Below are 19,870 nucleotides of genomic sequence, written 5' to 3' on the forward strand. Positions count from 1 at the left end.
TCATAACATTTTTACAAAATCTTTATTTTCAGTTGTGGTTGATCTTAGTCTAATAGGTTATTATATATTTTATTTTGACATGTAAGGAATTGACACTTCAACAATTGTAAAAATATTATGACAAATTATTGTGTCAGTATAATAAAAACTTCTAAACAAAACACTCTATCGCCATGTATAAATATTTTTTAAAATAAAAACGGAAATAAACTCAAAACAAACCGGTGTGAATGGTGATCATTTTTAGCAGTTTACATATTTGTTTTGAGAGACAACTATATACATATTTGTTTTGGTCTCTCAATTAAACAATTTTTGCTTTTTTCGCAACAAAACCAAAAAAAAAAGAAAAGAAAAAAGAGAGACAAGAATTGAATAAACCAAAGCATTGTAGAAGAGCTCTTGACACTTTTAATATTTTTAGTAGAAGTCAGAGACTTCCTCAGACCGTGTTCAGTTGGAAGACCTTCCTTAAAAGTATTCATAGCCACGTCATCGTGAGCCCCATCCACCTCGTTGAACATTTCCCAGTATCTGTCAGAATAGGCTTTTAGGGTTTCCCCCTCTCGCATAGACATGGATAGTAGCGACCCCAAGGGTTGAACGACCCTCCTACAAGTAATAAAGCGAGCGCCAAAGGCCTGAGTAAGCTTCTCAAAAGAGTCAATAGTATTAGTTCTCAAGCCATTAAACCATCTCATTGCCACCGGGCCCAGGCTAGACGGGAAAACCTTACACATCAAAGCTTCGTCCCTGGCATGAATAGCCATTCTTTGGTTGTAGTGGCTAACATGTTCCACTGGGTCTGTTCGACCATTATAAATGGTGAACACAGGCTGGTGGAATCGCCGAGGGAGACTAGCGTCTTCAATATGTCGTGTGAAAGGCGACTTAGAGACCTGATTCAAAGCCTTGTTCAAGACATCATTCCCCCGACCCTGGCGAGTCGGACTTTTACTTCTTCGCCTACGGTGGTGTTCTTCCTCGCACGAAAGAGACTCACTGGGGGGAGTTCTCGACCTTCGCCTGTAACTAGTGTCATCCGACTCCTCAGAAGAGTGCTTAGAGTTATGAGCCTTACGTCTTCGTCGTTCATATCGCAATTCCCTCTTCAACTTGTCGATCTCATGCTGCAAATTTCCTCCACTCTTTACAGGAGAAACATGGCCTTTCCCCCGAGAGCGGCTTCTGTCTGTATGGGTTGTACGGGTACTTCCCTCATGACCCTCCCCTTGTTCGTGGTCTACCAACGGATCGCCGTGCTGAGAACCCCTAGACTCTGCTTGGTGTTGATTAGCATCTGCTTGTTGCGGGCCCGCCAACGGTTGCTGCGGTACTCCCTCTTCCATCGTGCGTATCACACCTGCCTTTCCTTCTCAACAGATCAAGTTCTTCCCACAGACGGCGCCAATTGTAGGGACTCAATTTGAATTGAGTGATGGGTTTTCAGCCCAATAAGCCCAAACAATAAATTTATAGAGTATGGGTCCAAGAACTAGTACTGTTCTTCAGGAAAGGTTCTACTCATCAAGTAATATGGGATACTATCGATTCGCTCTTTGAGGAAAACTGTCCTCGGCTTTCTTTCAATTGGTCTTTCTTTCTCTCTTTTTTTTTCTTTTTTCCAAAAATTCCCCTCTGTTTTCTTCGTTTCTATGTTATATACTCTCTTTTCCCCTTGTTTCCATCGTACACGTGTAGTTCTTATCCTGGGAGCTCCTTTCTGTCCCATCCAGTACCTACCGGAACTTTCAGCTTAGTGGTCATAAAGCTGCTTAATCACTATTCAGGTATCACCTCCACATTAATGCGGCCAGAGTGTTAGTTGGAAAGCATTTAATGAGGAGGTGATAGACTTTAAAAGATATTTTCTACCTTCTCCGACGCCTCTTTAAGCTATATCCAATTTCCAGTTCAGATACAACCTGGCGGAATCTTTCCGCCAGCACGAAGGTTACCTTCACCTCGGACTTTGGTGTCCTCGGACGTGTGCTATACCGCTGTATATAATACCTATTTATTTCTTTCATATCACCCATTTGACGTGAATAAAACTTTTTTAGGCTGTCCTCGGACAACTGCGTGTTCTCGGATCGGGCCTTTGGGCCCCGAGCCCACTTCTGAGGACTACCATACCTTTTTAGTTAACAGGCCCCACAATATGTAATTTTTGTAGTGCTTTGTACTTTTTACTTGGTACATTTTGTTTTCTGTTGACAGTAGAAAATGTTTTCTGTACACTTGTGTTTTCTGTCTTCGGTCCAAACACCAGAAAACATTTTCCGGAAAACTTTTATGATCGAAAACAAACGGAACATAAAAAACAGGAAGTGCCAAATACTAAATAGACCCTCAACGCAAAGACCCTTTGGGCTTAACATCGCTGAGTTCAGTTCAGTCATCAGAAATGGCATCCTCTGCACTCGCACGAATCTCCAATCTCCAAAGACACTTCGATCCCACAGAGTCAAACAACAACGAGGTCTTCTTTTTTTTTTTTTTTTTATCCAAATTTTCAAGCTTCATAATTTTTCACTTCTGGGTTTCAATCTAAATGCTCTAAATGGTTTAACTCATATACAAACTGTTACCCATTGATTCTAGTGTGGTTTTCATTTCATTGTTGCTTTGGTTTTTAATAAAGGAGCCTCTTTTACAGTTCTTTGACTTTGTGTGTGTGTGGGGGGTTTTTACTTTTCTATAGGGTGGCAGTGATGGGTTTTGTGGAGACTTAATAAAGATTTCTCCAGAGGTTTCTGAAGCCTTGTTACGTGGGGATGCGGTGGTTGCTCTTGAATCCACCATTATTTCACATGGTAATAACAGTTTTTGTAATTTTATTTGTTTTTGCTAGTTTGATGCTTTTGTATTATGAATTTTTAGTTTTTTTGAGAAATTTGATGGAAACTGCTAAACCCCTTTTTGTTAAAGTTTAAGATTTTAAGTTTGATTTGTGTATTTTTTTTATGTGTGTGTTGTAATGGGAAAGTATGGACTATAGGTTTTATGAGTCTAATTATTTTGTTAGATGCTATGTGATGAGGCCTGTGAAGTTTTTATAATGTCTTACAATTTGCTTTATTGATGGTAGTATTTCTTTCAGAAGGCTTTGTGTAGTGTTTCAGAAAGTTCACTGGATACTTGCAGTTCCCCTTGGCATCCTTTTGAATTGGAAATCATGCTATGAAGCTGGAATTATAATATAAATTGAACCTTATTTGATTTTACATAGCACTTCAAGTGATTCTGGTCCTAAACTTACGTAATTTTAAAAAATGTTTTTCTTGATTCTTTAGAAATAAAAATAATGTGTTTGTGTGCATTTGTGTTTACAACACACTGCATATTTAGATATAAAATGGAATCTGATGTGCATTCTTTATGTATATTCAGGAATGCCATATCCTCTAAATTTGGAAACTGCAAAGGAGGTGGAGGCCATTGTTAGGACCAACGGAGCTGTTCCCGCTACTATTGCAATTTTAGATGGCATACCATGTGTAGGTGTTTACATTAAACTTGTTCTTGTACTAAATATGCACATACGTACACTCGGAGAATTGACTGTCTAAGAGGCCCTTTCTAGAAAATCAAGTGTAATAGACTAATAGCTTGATCTAGTTATTGTAACACATAAATTTAAACAGCTTTCTTTTTTCAGTAAGCTAAGTTCTGAGAAATTCTGGAATATTTTATGAAAATTAGATGGATCTCCACTATCCGACTATGGTGAGCTTGACATACATTCTAAATGGGATCTGTCACTGTCACAGATACCTTTGGCTTAACAGCATGTCTTTGTGAATCTGTGATGCCATTTGCTTAAACTCGTTCTACCTATATAGAACAGAGCGTAGATGGTAAAAACATTGTTACAGGGAAACCTATTGCAATGTACAAATATAGTGGCTGGCCAAATAAAGACAGATCATTATTAAATCAAAGAAAAATTCACTGTATCAGTTTAATGGTTGAAGTCTGCATCTAGTTTTATAGGGGGAGTAGAGTTAGTGTTCCATACATCAGTTTTGTCAAGGGCTCAGCTTTTTAAATTCACTTGTACAAGGGTTCATGCCACTGAGTAACTTTAATCAATTCATTTGCCCTCCACTTATTTTGAAGCTCGATACAAATTCATATCCTAGCTTAATGGGAAGGTCCTGTGTTCCATTTGCATTTGCCAAAAGGCATGAAAGAACTAGCAAGATAAACACATTATTCATAGGCCATAGCCATGGTGTTTGCCTTTGTGTACTGGTGTGCTTTTGTGCCATGTAATAGAAAGGGAGAGATGAAGAAAAGCTTTGGTTTTGGAGGCTCTTTATAGAGGTCTAGGAAAGGAGGCAATTTTCAATTAAGAAGCAATTGAAATCCCTTTTTATAACTACAATATATAGAGGTCTAAGTCATAATTGATGTGAAATTTATAGTTTTTTATTAATAAAAAGTTATACCAAGTGTAACTTGATCATGTCTAATCAATTAAAGATGTTTCATATGTAAATATTTTTTTTGATGAACTTATGTGCATTGCATGTATTAATGACTAGAAATATATATAGATATAGTGTAAGCTTTTGAATAGTTGTTGTCTTTTTTAATCAATTAAAGATGTTTCATATGTAAATATATTTTTGATGAACTTATGTGCATTACACGTATTAATGACTAGAAATATATATAGATATAGTGTAAGCTTTTGAATAGTTGTTGTCTTTTTTTTTTTTTTTTTTTAATGTTGTCACATGAGCTTCTAAAGTTAAAAGCTCATTTGTTTTCCATGGCATCTGTCTATTATATATATTATAGGATAGAACAAAGTTAGACACTATGTAACTTTTTATTTGTATCATATTTTAAAATGTCTGCAATTTAATTATATGTTTTCACACTTCTTAGCTTGACGTGAGAATCCTGGCCCAAATTGTTTGCTTCTGTAGTGTGTCGAGAATTGTGGATCACTTTCCAGAATTGCTTGGGCCCTGGTCATGCTGATTTCGGCCTTGTTATGGCCCATGTGGTTGGAGACTAAAAAAGAAATAGCTGAGAATAAGGACTGGCCAACTTGTATCTTCATGAATCCGTATAGCCAAGGGTCTTAGATAATGCCTTGGGAAAATCTGCCTGTTGGGCAAGGGTCTGATGTCAGGTACAAGTGTCTTGAAGGTCACTTCAACTGCAAGAGATAGGTCATCTCTTTGACGCAAGATTTGACACTAGCCAACAGTAGTCCAGACTAAAGAAGCCACTCATACTATCTAAACGGTGAGGCCCACTGACCCACAGAATATTCACTCATCATGACGCGCCTACTCAAAGAATAGAATATTCACTCATCATGACACGCCTACTCAAAGAATAGTATAAATAAGGAGAGAGTAGGGGAAGTTAAGGGTTGGAACAAAAAACTGGGGGAGAGACACACAAGAGAAGAATGAGAAAATTTTGTTCTTGGGAGAAGGAAGTCTTGCTAGGGGGCTCAGCTATGTGATAACCTTCATAGTCGAGTTAAACTTGAGGTAGTTTAGTGCCGATGCACCATCTTAAAACCAGTAGTGACATCACCAACCATTTCTTTGGACATCCCATTGTGGGATAGACCTAATTTAGGATACAAATAAATTGGGGGTTTGGGCCCAACCAGCCCAAGGTTATTGGGAAAGGACAACCACAACATCTATTTTATTTTTATCTTTTTTTAAGGTTTCTCCTCAATGTGTAAAGATATAGAAGACTAGTTGAGATTACAACCTCACTTTCATAGGTATATGATCATATCACAAGTGTTCAATGTTTACATTCATAAGCACCTGTTAATTATAACCTAGTTTTATTATGTTTTTCTACTTCACATTTTTCTTTTTGATAATAATTATTTGCTTATTCACTTGATGGCATTCAATTTTGTAACGAAAATTGTGTTGTAGCTAAGATTGTCCACCGAGAAAAGGAAAACAAGAGCACGTCAAAAGCACCAATAATATATAGAAAAATATGATTGAAACTTAGAAGAAAAGAAAGTTTGGTAAAATTCAATAATTAAAATCACTAGGGCATTAGGGTTTGCCCACCAATATTGTTAAGCATCTACTACCAATCCAATTTAGTACACAATTAGGTAAGTAAACAAATAAACTATCCAATTGGAAGATTTAGAAATAAGCTTTATTAATAGAATTCTCTTTGGTTGATTATATTCATCAATTGTTCCAACAATTTAGCCTAAAAATAATAACTTTACTAGAAAAACTCAATAACATCGCATACCCTAGAGGCAATACTATGGCAAAGGTAATATCTAACAAGATTACCACATTTATTAGAGAGATTACAAAACCCTATTCTAACAATAAGAAGATTCAAGAATAGACTTATGAAAGAATTAGAAATCAAATATCAATCTAATAAAACAATTATAAAAAGAGAACAATTGATCAAAACGTGAAAAATATGCTTGGATTGAATTGTGGACAACTTACAACATTGGGGATTCACCACTAACCCTAGCTTAGGTTCTTAAGTTTTCATAGAAAATAAAAACTCTAAAAAATTGATGAAAAATAAGGTTTTCTAGTAGCTAAAAATGCGGCTGCCCTTGTATCACTTTAATATTTATAACATTCAAAAGCCTAAAACACATGCTTCTCGAAAAAGAAAATATAAAATTCAATTCCCCTTTTTCAATAGTAGGACAAATTCCAGGTTAGTTTTGGCCTTGAATATGGCATATTCTGAAGTTTTTGTAAACTACAAAGTTTTAGATCTTTGTGTCATTTTTCCGTAGCCGCAAGAATCAAGTTAATTTGATATCGAAGTAAAAGGATATGGTCAAAATACAAAAACTGCTCAAAATATTCTCATACTAGGATTTTTTTCATTTTTTACTCAAACGAATTTCTCTCTTTCCTTTTATGTTTCCACACATCTTTGACTAATTAAATTATTCAAAAGCCACTTCTCAATTGATCTTCACCCTTGGATTCTCTTGGCTTCATGTTTGCATGCTTAACTTATTAGTTTTAATCTCCTACAAAAGAGAAATACACATTATGAGTATATTTTAGAGAAACTTGCAAACTCTCATATTTATGTGTAAGTGTGGCAATAAATACAAAATAGATATGATAATGCCTACTAAAACTAAGATAATATTGTACTTTTAAGTTATTGTTATCACTAAATATGAGTTTAGAGCATTCGTATCAGTCTATCTAAAATTTTATGTATATTTTAGTATAATAACTTACATTTTCTATTTTACACAAACACTTTGCAAAAACACCCACATCGAATTATTTATTTTATATCTTCATTTATTTAATTAAGTAATCATTTTTCTTACTTTGTGTGTGTTTGGCATTGATTATTTTTGCGATCTAATTTTACTATTCAGTTTAATTTTGCTATAATTCATGGGCCTCACTTCACGTTTTAGTATTATTCATGCGTCTCATTATACTATTTCAGCTGACTTTTACCTTTATCTACAGTAATTTCAACAAAAAGTTTTTTGTTTCAACTAAATAAGCTGTTCCTAAATGGACATTTTTTATTACTATTTCACAACTACCCCACCTTAAAACTCTCCCTCTCTCTCTCTCTCTCATGACCCAAACATGGGTTTTTTTTTTTTTTTGAAGTGAAATGGGTTACAAAAGAAATGAATGGGTTTTCTATTAAAATTAGTAGAAAATAGCATACATAATGTAATTAAAATTTGTTTTAAAAACATCAAACCTAATTTAATAAGTTTAAATCTTCTGTTTCATTATTCTTGCTCCACTTTACAATTCAATAAAAATTGAATCTTTCTAATGGCACCAATGTCCTTCGTTGGTGCCACTAGAAAGATCTCTCCAAGCATCATCAACGGCCATACACCACCACTGGGTAGTAACCAAAAATAAATAATAAAGAAAAAAACTCCAACAGACCCCCACTAGACCGGTGGACAACTACAAGTGAAATTTTTTAAGATAACAAATATGAATAAAAGGCATTTTCGTTATTTTAGTTTAGCTAATTAGTCCTCACTCACTCCCTTGCACATATCACATGGGGTCTCTGCCTTTGGTTTCGCAATCCTTGTATTCCACTTGGAATGTTGAAGTATCTTTTCCATCCGTACAGCCTAGCCTGCTCATTCTCGTTACTAGGGCTGTCCATGGGTTGGGTTTGTGCCCAACCTGAACTCAACTTGAAACTTTCGGCTGGGTGAAAACGGGACCCGAAACCGACTCGAAATGCTAGTCAAATCGTCTGGTTTAGGTCTCATCGGGTTTTGAGTTGTACTGGTCGGTTTCGGGTTTTTGTTGCTGGTGTTGTTATTTGGCCGAATCCGTCGAGATCTAGCCTATATTTGGCCAAATCCATCAAGATCTGGCCAAACGTCAGATCTGATGGGATTTCATGTAGTTCTTCATCGAAGAACTCCAAATATTGCCGATTTTTGTAATTTTTTTGTTGAAAAACCTTCGAATATTGCTAGAAGTTTTTGGTTTTATGATCAGGCTGGGTGGCTTGGGTTTTGCGGAGGAAACCCACCAACTGACCTGAAGATTTCGGGTTTTGGGGGCGGCAACCCACCACAGACCGTCAGAGTGTTCGATTCAAGCAGTTGCCAGTTCTAGTTCGGGCAGGTTGCTCGGGTTTCCTGGTTGGGTGGACATAGTCCTACTCGTTACACTCTTAGACTCTCTCTACATAACCTAAGCTAAAATGCCCATTTCATTATCCATTACATAACATTTATATGAGAATTACATAACCCATCTGGCCAAAACTGTTATCAAAATGTATGGAGCTAAATGGATATATATGATCCAAGAATTGTGGGGATTGTATAATCATGTACTACATTAGTAGTTTTTTTTTTTTAATACAAGATAGAAATTATATTCTAGCCTAATCTAAATGTATATATATGTAAAACTACCTTCTAAAACTCGAATCTCGGCTCTTGCCTCCCACTCCCCACAAGCACTTATATATACTTGTGAAGTGACCATAACTTCAAGGATGCGCAGTAGTCTAGCTAGATCTGTAGATCTTAACCACGTTGAGTTCAACCCAAAAAAAAAAAAAAAAATCATAGCTGCTACCAATACTATTCTCTTTACACCCCTACAATCTTCCCGTCGCAGCGGCATTAATAATTATTACAATTCATTTGTATCATCACCTCAAGTCAAGCTGTGTAACTATCTCCAATTTACACTCATAAGAGAAATGATCCTCAGGTATTGTGGGAGCACCTTCAGTCCAAGTGGAAGGACATCCATTAAAGCAAGTGATCATGTCACTCTGAGAAGCTTAAGACTCTATCGGATTGGTCCTAATTGTTTTAAAGGCTTGGGTTGGCAAAAAACCAAGTAACCTGACCCAACCTATTCTATTAATAGTTTATAATAAATAAATAAAAACTTGTAGTTTATGATTGTTAGTTTGATTTTTTTAGGACTTATTTGTTTATTTTGCTTTTTTGAGACTTAGTTTTGATGGAATTAAAATATTAAGTTCAACTAGTATAAAATCCATGCTTACGCAGGGGAATGAAGAATCATAGTGGCATAGTTGATATTAGCTTGAGTTATTAAACATATAGGACATAGTTTGATCAATACATTTGGAGGTAGTAAAATAGTTTTTTCTTGTAATTTTCATGATATTGGTTACGCTAAGTTTCTCATTACATTGCTATTATGTATATAATTTTGAAAATCACTATATATCAGATTTACATATAAAATATCAATTCACAATTATTATATGTGAAAATTTACTAAATACAACACAAAATAAAATAATAAATTGGTCAAATAATATCTCTTAAATTGAATGGAAATAGGTGTATGGAATCATTCAGCTCAATTACAGTTTGTTATGTTCAATATATCTTCATATACAAATATTTGGGGGAAAATGGGCAAATGCCCTGTTTGAGCAAAAAAAGCAGCATTATGCCCTCTTTTCCAAACTAATTAGCGAAATGCCCATCTTTTGTAACTCGATAAACGGGAAATCAAGTTATATGAATAACTCAATCATATAATAGTCGAGTTATCCTTAGCCATGTTCCATTCTAGACTTCCAGCGTGGTATTTTCTTTCTAAAAAACTCGATAATACCAAAAACGAGTTATATAACCGACTATGCAGCTATCGAGTTATGCGCTTGTTAAACCTATTTCTACCCTGTCTTGGTGTCAGGCGTACGGTTCATGTCTTTTAATATAACTCGATTAATATAAACCACAACAACTAATAAGTTTATATACCTAGAGTTTGAAGGGTATATTGGTAAAATGTCATTTAATTAAACGGGTCAGATAAGTCAAATGGGTTCTATTTCTATATGTTCAACACTAACTCAACTCGTTTATTAAACGGGTCAGCAATGTCAACCCGAATATGACATGAACCCGTTAAGCCTCAACCCATAACCTGCTAATTTCATGTCGTGTCGTGTTGGGTTCATGGATCGTGTCCAATTTTTGCCACCTCTATTTTTAATTATATGATTAGGTGTTTTATGGTCTATATATATTGGACTCCTTATTTTCTACACTAAATTAACTCATTTGACACAAAAATTAAAAAACTCAGATTAGATGTAACACGTGGTGCAAGATTAAACTCTAATTGAAATCCAATTTTTACTCTAAATTAACTCACTTTGCACAAAAATTTAAAAGTTAGATTAGATGGGACACATAACACAAAGTTAGACTTTAATTAAATTTCAACTTGAATTTCAATTGGATTTTCTTTTAGCTTTATCTATTAGTATATATTAATTTGTAATCTCATGTATATACATGGATACACTTAAAGATATACAATAAAATGCATAATATAATTCCTATATATATATAATGTAAATACTATTGATAATTATTTTTATATTTTGTTAACTCTTTAAAAAATTTTGTAAGAATATTATTAGGTATAATATGTAAATTGTCCCTTTTTTTTATAAAAAAAATTATTGTAAAGTACCGTTTTTTTTTTATGATTCATTTATTCTATACTATTGGGTTTTTGTACTTAATAACTTATATAAATGAATATTTATGACGTGGTCTCATATTTGATTCTAAAATTAAGAAATAAAACTCTTTAAGAATAAATAATATTTGACACATGGCATAAAATTGGAACTCTAATTTGGAATTCTAATTTGAGTTTATCTCATCTTCTATTATTATTATTATTATTATTATTATTATTATTATATATATTGTGTAAATTGTTATATTTATTGAATAATGAGCTTAAATAGTTGAATAAAAACTCAAGTTTCAAAATGGCCCCAATTGTATGGGTTGGATTGAGTTGGTTTTTACTTTTTAGTATTACCATGAGTTGGGTTGGGAATTTCTCAATTTAATGAAGTCAAATTAGATTATAAAGATATTCCAAACCAACCCAACCCAACCCAACTTATAAACATTCCTACATATGCGTACTTGGATAATGTAAATGCTAAGTGTGGTTATTTTTTATAAAAAAAATACTGATTAATATTTTTTATATCTAAAAACTATTAAATAATGTAACTAACTTAGTTTCATTACAATAATTTAATTTTCAATATTCCAGTAACTTTGATGAGATGATGAAATTATTGCATGGTTTACTTATTACAGTTTTTATAAGTGAGGTATGGAAAATTTTAATCTATTGGAGTTTACATGATGGACAAGCGGTAAAAAATGGGAAAAGGGAAAGCATATAAATGATATTATTAATTTATTATAAACAATCCTAGTCTGCATAGAAAAGTAAAAGAAACAGAAAAACCAATAGGATTTTTCTGATTTGAATATACACTCAAATATTTACTTATCAGTTACCAAAAATCATGTGAATGACATGATTTTAAAAAGCCCAAGCAGTAAAAAAAATGATATGATTTAACTACCTAGAAGAATTTATTAAAACTACAATTTAGAAAACAAAAACATAGAAAATTACTCAAAGGGTTAAACTCTGATTTTACTATATATCAATGAGAAGAATTACATGGCACATAAATTCTATAGGATTTTTATGATTTGTATTATACACTCATGTTTTTATTATGAAAGAATGTAATTGAAATGATTGTAAACTACTTAATGGAAGTTTCATACGCCTATTACAAACCCATCGTCCAACCATTGTTTTAACATAGAAAACCTTTTTCACCAAACACAGAGGCTGTAGTTCCATTTTGTTCAATCCAGTCCACCCATAATGGAAATTACTGAATACTTACCATCAAAACTTTACGACCTAAAGATACTAGCTGAGTTGATGGATGAGGTTGCAAAGCTGTACGTGGACGACAATAACTATACTTATAGGTTCAAGGTATTCTCAACGAGTGTATTATATTTTGCTCTTTTAGGATGATTTTTCTAAACTAGTTTACTTCTTTTTTCGTTTAGATCCGGTGCGTTTATTGCCAACAGATCAATGAGGAAATTTTTACTATTACGCGAGGAAATAAAAGGATATGCAAGGTAAAAATTAGAAAATTTGTGTGGTAAATCCTCATTGTTTAGTACGAGTCCGACTCTATTTTAGTATTACCATATATGTAGTATAAATACAATCTGTTATTTAGTATTTGCAACATATATTTAAAATTCATTTTTCTATATGCAGTGCAAGAATTCTGAGTGTCCTAATGGCTCTATACAAATGGAAGAAGGGCATGGCAGGCCCTACACTAAAGAAGATTTTGATGCCAACAAATATGCAACGTTAATGCGCTTTCGTTGCTTGGCATTTGAACCATTTGATTTTGAATTTGGGAATGGTTGGACTGCTGAAACGGTATGATAATCAAATTTTCTTTTTTTTAGTTGATAATATTAAATAATTTAAAAAAGAAATTTGGTATTTTTTTTATGCAGTCAAAAGATGGTGTCACACTACTCCTGCCGTTTAATTTAACTGGGGGCTCTCAGCATATAACCATAAATGGAAAGGCAGCATTTGTTGGGGGAATGGAAGCTATCTTTGACATAGTTAATGAATAGTTTTATATTATTGAAAGTAATTCAATAAAATATATGTCTACCGTATATAGTATTAGCTGATGATAATAAAATAAAAGATATATTGATATATCATATATGATATATCGTATATGCCTCATATTTTGATATATATATATATATATATCTTTTTTTTAATTTTCCTAAAATCCAACAGCATGTTATAACTTGTATTGATTCTTAAATGAGCTGTTAAATTTTAATGCATAGCATTTCCCTAATGGTATCTATTTTTATTAATTCATTGAACCGATGGCATGAAAAGTGTAATTTTCAATGAATGGGATACTTATCATCCAAACCCACATTTCAAAACGGAAGATGGTTGGTTTTTTGGTGGGAGTGCAAGCAAGTTGAATTTTGCTTTTGTCCACTTAGAAGATCCCTTCATATCATCACATAAATATTTGTGCGAAGAAAATCTCCTATAAAGTATAAACTATTAGTCTATTACCAAATGGATGACATCATTGTCCCTTATAACCGCTCAAAATTAATATTATTTAAGCCAACTTTGTTGGAGGAGGCCTCCAGATGGGCCAAAATAGTTAACTATTTTTTTTTCTCAAACTATTTAGTTAGTAGTTTCAGTTTTGAAACTATATAATTTAGTAGCACCTCGAGTCTAAGAGACTCGATGCTGGCACACAAAAATCGAGTTTCTAACACTCGAGGTCCAACAAAAAAAAAAATTTTAAATTCTAAGTCTATAACCAGCGAAAATACCAAAAACAAATTCAAAAAATTTCAAATACATGCATCTCATCTCAGATCAAACTCAGATCAGAGGGAGGGAAAGAGCTCAGAGGGAGGGAGAGAAGGAGCTCACCTCACCAGCCAGGCGCGGCCTGGGTCGCGCGCGGCCTGGGCGTCGCGCCGCCTGGGTCGCGCGACGCCGGCGCGCGCGACCCAGGCCGGCGACGCGCCGCGCGCCTGGGCTCGCGCGCCGCGCCTGGGTCGCGCGACGCCCAGGCCGCGCTCGACCCAGGCCGCGCGCGACCCAGGCCGGCGACGCCCAGGCCTCGCGCCGCCTGGGCTCGCGCGCCGCGCCTGGGTCGCGCGGCCTGGGTAGTGATCCGATCTGGATCTTCTCCGTTTTCTTTTTTTTTTTTTTTTCTCTGCGTTCTTCTCATTCTTGTTTTTTTTTTTTTTTTTTTGTTTCTCTGGCTTATCCCCCTTCTCTGTTCTGGTTTTTGTTTTATTGGGTTGGACCTCGAGTGTTAGAAACTCGATTTTTATGTGCCAACATCGAGCCTCTAAGACTCGAGGTGCTACTAAATTATATAGTTTCAAAACTGAAACTACTAACTAAATAGTTTGAGAAAAAAAAATAGTTAGCTATTTTGGCCCTCCAGATGAATGATTCTTAAACCATTTAGGGCCTTCCATGCTGAAAACTGGAATCTAGCAATATTAATTTCTTGAGCAAAGAGGATTTTGCGAATTGAATTTGTTGTTATAAGTTTAGGTAAAAAGTAAATCAAAGAATTGCGTCAGACAGAAAGTTTGCAACACTTACACTTGCTTGACCCTTGTTCAATTCAAGTAAGATCATGGAACCATGATTCCTAATTTCATTCAAATACTCATTGATGCTACGTTTTAACCTTTCTATATAAACCCTTTTGATGCATCATTTTCACGGAAAAGGTTGCTGCCCTATTTAGAGCATCAATGAGTTCCAAGAGAGCCTTTGTTCATTGAGCTTAAATGGAAAATACTTATGCATTTTCAACCTTGAGCCTAAATTGATTTTTCTTGAAATCATCAAGTTTGTTTCTTAATGGTGAGTTTGTTCGTGGAGGGGGGGTTCCATATAGGAATTTTAGAGTTTTTTGGGCCACTGCGATAAGATTTGTTGATACTTTTGATATGTGCTTTCTTTTTTCTTTCTTTCTTTATTATTATTATTATTATTATTATTATTTTTTGGAGAAAATATGTGCTTCTTTAATTGCTAACTTCGAATGTAATTAAAAAATTTAGTCATAGGGTTTTTTTTTTTTTCTTTATTGGTATCAAAGCTTAGATACACTTAGAAATATTTTCTTGAGTATGATCTTTAATTCCTATTCTTAGGAATTGAGCACAGTCCCTCACTAGTCCCCCCACTTTGATCAGAACAATGTCCAAGGGTATAGTCAGGAAATTATGTTTGAAGGTTGGTGAGTATTGTGGTACTAATTTATTACTCTTCCACGAGGGATCTCAATCTCATACACTAACGACATGGTGATTAATGATTAAACTTTAAGTATAAGATAATAGAAATTATAGAATAGATATATGCATATAATTCCAGGGTAAAGTGTCAATTTGAATAACTATTATTATTATTATTATTATAGTATTAGTTTTTTCCCGTGGCGACGCCACTTAGAGTGCAGGTGTTCCTGGGAACACCCTGCTTGAAAAAAAAAAAGGTTTATATATAATAATTTAATTTCTTTTATTTGTTTACCCTTAAAATAAAAAAAAAAAAAAAAAAAAAACTTTCTTAGTATACTTAGCACATAGCAGCAGTAAGTTTTTTGTTTTTTGATAATTCTTTATTATGTTCTCTAATTACTTCTCATTGAGAAAGATAAATAATAATATATCTCTTGTATTAGTCAATGGAGAAAAGTGCTTGGATTTTATTAGAAAACTTTATTTGCTTTTACATAAGAAACTCCTCCACTCAAGTTTTGCTTTTATAAAATTCGTTTTGTTTATTATAGCAGTCAAGTCAACTCAAGCATCATGGTTGATATGGAGGAAGGTTTTAATGTTACGGAAAAGGAGCACAAGATTGACATGATATCTGAATTGCCCGACACTCTTTTACAACAAATTTTGTGTTTCCTTCCCACTAAACAAGTTGTTCAATCCGGTATCTTGTCCAGAAGATGGAAACATGTTTGGTTTACAGTCCCGGTTCTCGAATTTGATCAAACATGTTTTGAGTCAAAGTTGTGGTGTCGGGACAGAAAGAAAACTCGCCAAATCCAGAGAAAGAGAGTGGAGTTATATCATTGCGTGGAGCAAAATTTATTAAGCCACTGTAGACAAGGTCTTAAAATAAACAAGTTTACACTTTTTATGAAATTGACTACACGAAAATCGGTGTCACGTCTGGACCGTTGGATTGACTATGCAGTTAAGGGTGGCATCGAAGAGCTGAATCTTGAATTTTACAGAAGTTTATGCAAGAGGTATATTTTGCCTCAAAGGGTTTTGCTTGCAAAATCAATAACTGTGTTGACATTACGTGGGTGTAGGTTAGAGTCACTTTATTGTGATATAAACTTACCGTCTCTGCAAAAGTTGTCTTTATCAGAAGTGCACACAAATGATCAAATTATCCACAATCTAGTTGCTGGGTGTCCTCTCATAGAAGACATGGGATTAGAATCTTGTTATGGGTTGAAAAATATACACTTTTCTGCACTTTCTAAACTCATGGCAATCAAGTTGAGATACAATATACTCAAGAAGGTGGAGTTGGAAGCATCGAATCTTTATGATGCATATATACAAGAGAATGAAGCATGCGACATCAACCTGATCAATTGTAAAAATTTGAAGAAATTAGAATTATATACAGAGTGCATGACAGATGAGTGGTTCCATTACCACATCTCTCAACTTGCACACATTGAGAAGTTGATTATTCATTGCAATATGTTGGAAAAAATTAAGATTTCAAGTCAGAGTCTTAAGGCATTATTCTTACTTAAATGCGACAAGTTGGTTGAAGTCAAGATTGACACTCCTAAGTTATGTCTTCTCTCATATTGTGGTCATAGCAAAATATCACTTTCATTGAATGCTTCGGTTTATTTGTCAGAAGCTTGCTACCAGATGGTGAGGCCCGTTGATCACTGGGATGTTCAAAAGATTGAATTGCTTTCAAAGCTAAGTAATTCCAAAGTATTGTATTTGACAGGTTTTTACGTTGCCAAGGTATTTTTGCTTTCTTTCATTTTTTTTTTCTTGCTTCCTTTCATTTCATATCTTTTTACTTATCTTTTAATTTTCGAACATTCTTCTTTGTAAAGGATGTGGTTGTACCAAAAGAATTAAGAGACACCCTACCATCCCCATCATATAATGTGAAGCAGTTAAAAGTAGCAATTTACCAGCCATGGAATGGACATGAAATTGACAGACTTGTGGATAACTTGCTTTGGATTTCTCCTCTTCCAGAGATTGTGGTAATAACTTGTTGGATCAACGTAAAACCCTGGAAGGACACCACATCTTTCAAGGTATGAGAAAAAATCATTATTTTTGAAACTAGAAACTTCATGCATACTATGATATGCATGATATTAAGCTATATCACTTTCGGTGAGATGGATCATCTAGCTGTTTATAATATATTGGCAAAGATTTTTTATTGTAATTACTCATGGTGCATGTACAGGTGTTGCTAGTGAATTTTTTTACTCTTAGAATCCTTTAAATTGTGATTGAATGAAAAATAGAAAGTTTAGGTTTGAGAATTAAAGTTTATAGTATAAAATGTACTATCCCCCCCCCAAAAAAAAAAAAAACACATAAAATTTATAAAAAAAAGAATAAAAATTCTGCTTATATTGCTAAAAGTTATTAAGCTATATCACTTTTGGTGAGATGGATCTTCTAGCTGTTTATAATATATTGGCAAAGATTTTTATTGTAATTACTCATGGTGCATGTACATGTGTTGCTAGTGAATTTTTTTACTCATAGAATCCTTTAAATTGTGATTGAATGCAAAATGGAAAGTTTAGGTTTGAGAATTAAAGTTTATAGTATAAAATGTACTACTAGTATGTATGTGCAATAAAAAAAATTGTACACTGTACACAAATTTCCCACTTATGTAGAGTGGAGAGAGAAGTTTTATAGATATTATTTAACTTGAACACTAAAATTCTTAGTAAAAAATTATGTTAAGTTAAATGATGGAACCTTTTACTCAAAAAAAAAAAAAATAGAATCATATTTTCTGCAACTACTTTGGTATCTCCTAGTTAGATGCTTAAATTTGTCAAAGTGGTAGTTTCATAGCAGTGCATTTATGAAAATTTGCCTAGTAGAAGATGATTATCATTGTTGTCATGATTTGATATCAACTCTCCTATAAAAAGCCTAAAAACTCTTTGTTTGATTTCAGTTCTCCTATAAAAAGCCTATTCTTGATGAGGAGAATCCTAGTTGTTGCAAATTTCTTCCAAATCCATGTTGGAGGCATTGCTTAAAGACAGTCACGATTGAGAACATCAGAGAACGTGCAGATGAGGAGACTCTAAAGGCAGAAAAAGAAACCTTAGAGAAGTATTTTTATGAGAATGCAAAATTCTTAGAGAGCTTCCTGTTCCTTTGTGGTGGTGTTGGTTAAAAATTGTCAACAACAACTTTAGAGGATCTGTATTGGCAAAAATATTAGAAATGGGTATGCAAAAATCTTGGAGAGCATCCACTTCCATTCTAAAGGAATTCTGCTCAAACATTGTCAACATGTTGAGCTTTAGACGATCTGCAAATACAAAAATTTTAAGCAAGCTAACTTTTAGAGTAGAATTTTGAATGTGGTCTCATAAATTATGACCTCTGGCTCTGACTCATCTTGGAGAATCTTTTTGAATGCATTACACTTTTGGTCGTTTTTGGTTTGAACTAATATTCCTGATATTTGATTATTTTGTAAGATCATTCTCGGAACCGAGCAACTTAATGTAAAAGTTTTAATGTTAATTACTAAAGTTCGAGTGTTTTATGGAAGGATATTATAATTTGTTTGTGGCACCAGTACTTTTTGTGCTAGTTCAGGTTAATCGAGTTGAATTTCTTGATGTTCTTAAACAAACTTTGAATTGCTTTGGGTATGTGGGGTCAGAGTGTGCCATATATATGAGAATATTTTGAGCATCATAGCATGTCTAGACTCTAGAGTACTCATCCTGGCTTGATATCTTAGTAAAGCTTCTCATCAGCTTGGTTTTAAGAAAACTAATGTTGAAGAACTATGAATCTTCCACTAAAATTAAAATAGGCTACCAGCTATGCATTGAAGTGTTTTGTAAATTGAATCATTGCATATTCTTAAGCATCAGTCAAGAAATTTCCCCTTTCTCAAAAAAAAAAAAAAAAGTCAAGAAATTTCCCCTATTTGCTTAGATTATACGGTTTAGTAAAAAAAAATTGTGTGATAGAGTGTTTTGGTTTAGAAGTTTTTATTATACTGACACAACAATTTGTCATAATATTTTTACAATTGTTGAAGTGTCAATTCCTTACATGTCAAAATAAAATATATAATAACCTATTAGACTGAGACCAACCACAACTGAAAATAAAGATCTTGTAAAAATGTTATGACATTTTGGTGTTGTTACAATATTTTTACAATTGCTAAGGTGTCAATTGCATATAAATCAAAATAAAATAAAATAAAAAATTATCATATCAAGACATACCACAATTTAAAATAAATGTATTGTGAAAATATGACATTTTTTTAATATCATAATATTTTCAAAATTGCAGTGCAAGTTTTTTAGAGCATTTGTATCAATTTATGCAAAATGGCATAAGGGCCAAATTTTGCTCAACCAACCCCAAAGTCACCCTCATTAATTTATGCATTTATTGTGCAAAATGCATTTTAGCTGTAGTTCTTGTGACAATATGCACAAGCACTGATGTTGTGCATTTAGTTTTTATTATTTCTTTGCATTTTTTGATGATGAAGGAAGATAGTAGCTGGCAGTTTTGTTATTATCACAATATTTTCACAATTTCTAAGATATAAGTTCTTTACAGGTCAAAGTAAAATAAAATAATAAATTATTAAAC

General features: G+C 33.7%; 1 protein-coding gene and 1 long non-coding RNA gene across 2 annotated transcripts; both read left to right on the forward strand.

The window, feature by feature from the left end:
- The first annotated feature begins 2,306 nt into the window (after positions 1-2,306).
- On the forward strand, positions 2,307-3,664 carry LOC112035632 (pseudouridine-5'-phosphate glycosidase). Its single transcript, XM_024068464.2, has 3 exons — positions 2,307-2,482; positions 2,705-2,816; positions 3,394-3,664. Exons 1-3 carry the CDS (start codon positions 2,408-2,410, stop codon positions 3,570-3,572), a joined length of 366 nt encoding a protein of 121 aa, XP_023924232.1. The 5' UTR covers positions 2,307-2,407; the 3' UTR covers positions 3,573-3,664.
- A 13,242-nt stretch (positions 3,665-16,906) lies between these two features.
- Positions 16,907-18,500, forward strand: LOC136064197 (uncharacterized). Its single transcript, XR_010625887.1, has 3 exons — positions 16,907-16,990; positions 17,086-17,295; positions 18,189-18,500. It is a non-coding gene; the product is annotated as an uncharacterized LOC136064197 (long non-coding RNA).
- The last annotated feature ends 1,370 nt before the right edge of the window (positions 18,501-19,870 follow it).

Source organism: Quercus suber, unplaced genomic scaffold (assembly GCF_002906115.3).
Source record: "Quercus suber isolate HL8 unplaced genomic scaffold, Cork oak 2.0 scaffold_23, whole genome shotgun sequence".
In the NCBI taxonomy this organism is placed as follows: Eukaryota; Viridiplantae; Streptophyta; class Magnoliopsida; order Fagales; family Fagaceae; genus Quercus; species Quercus suber.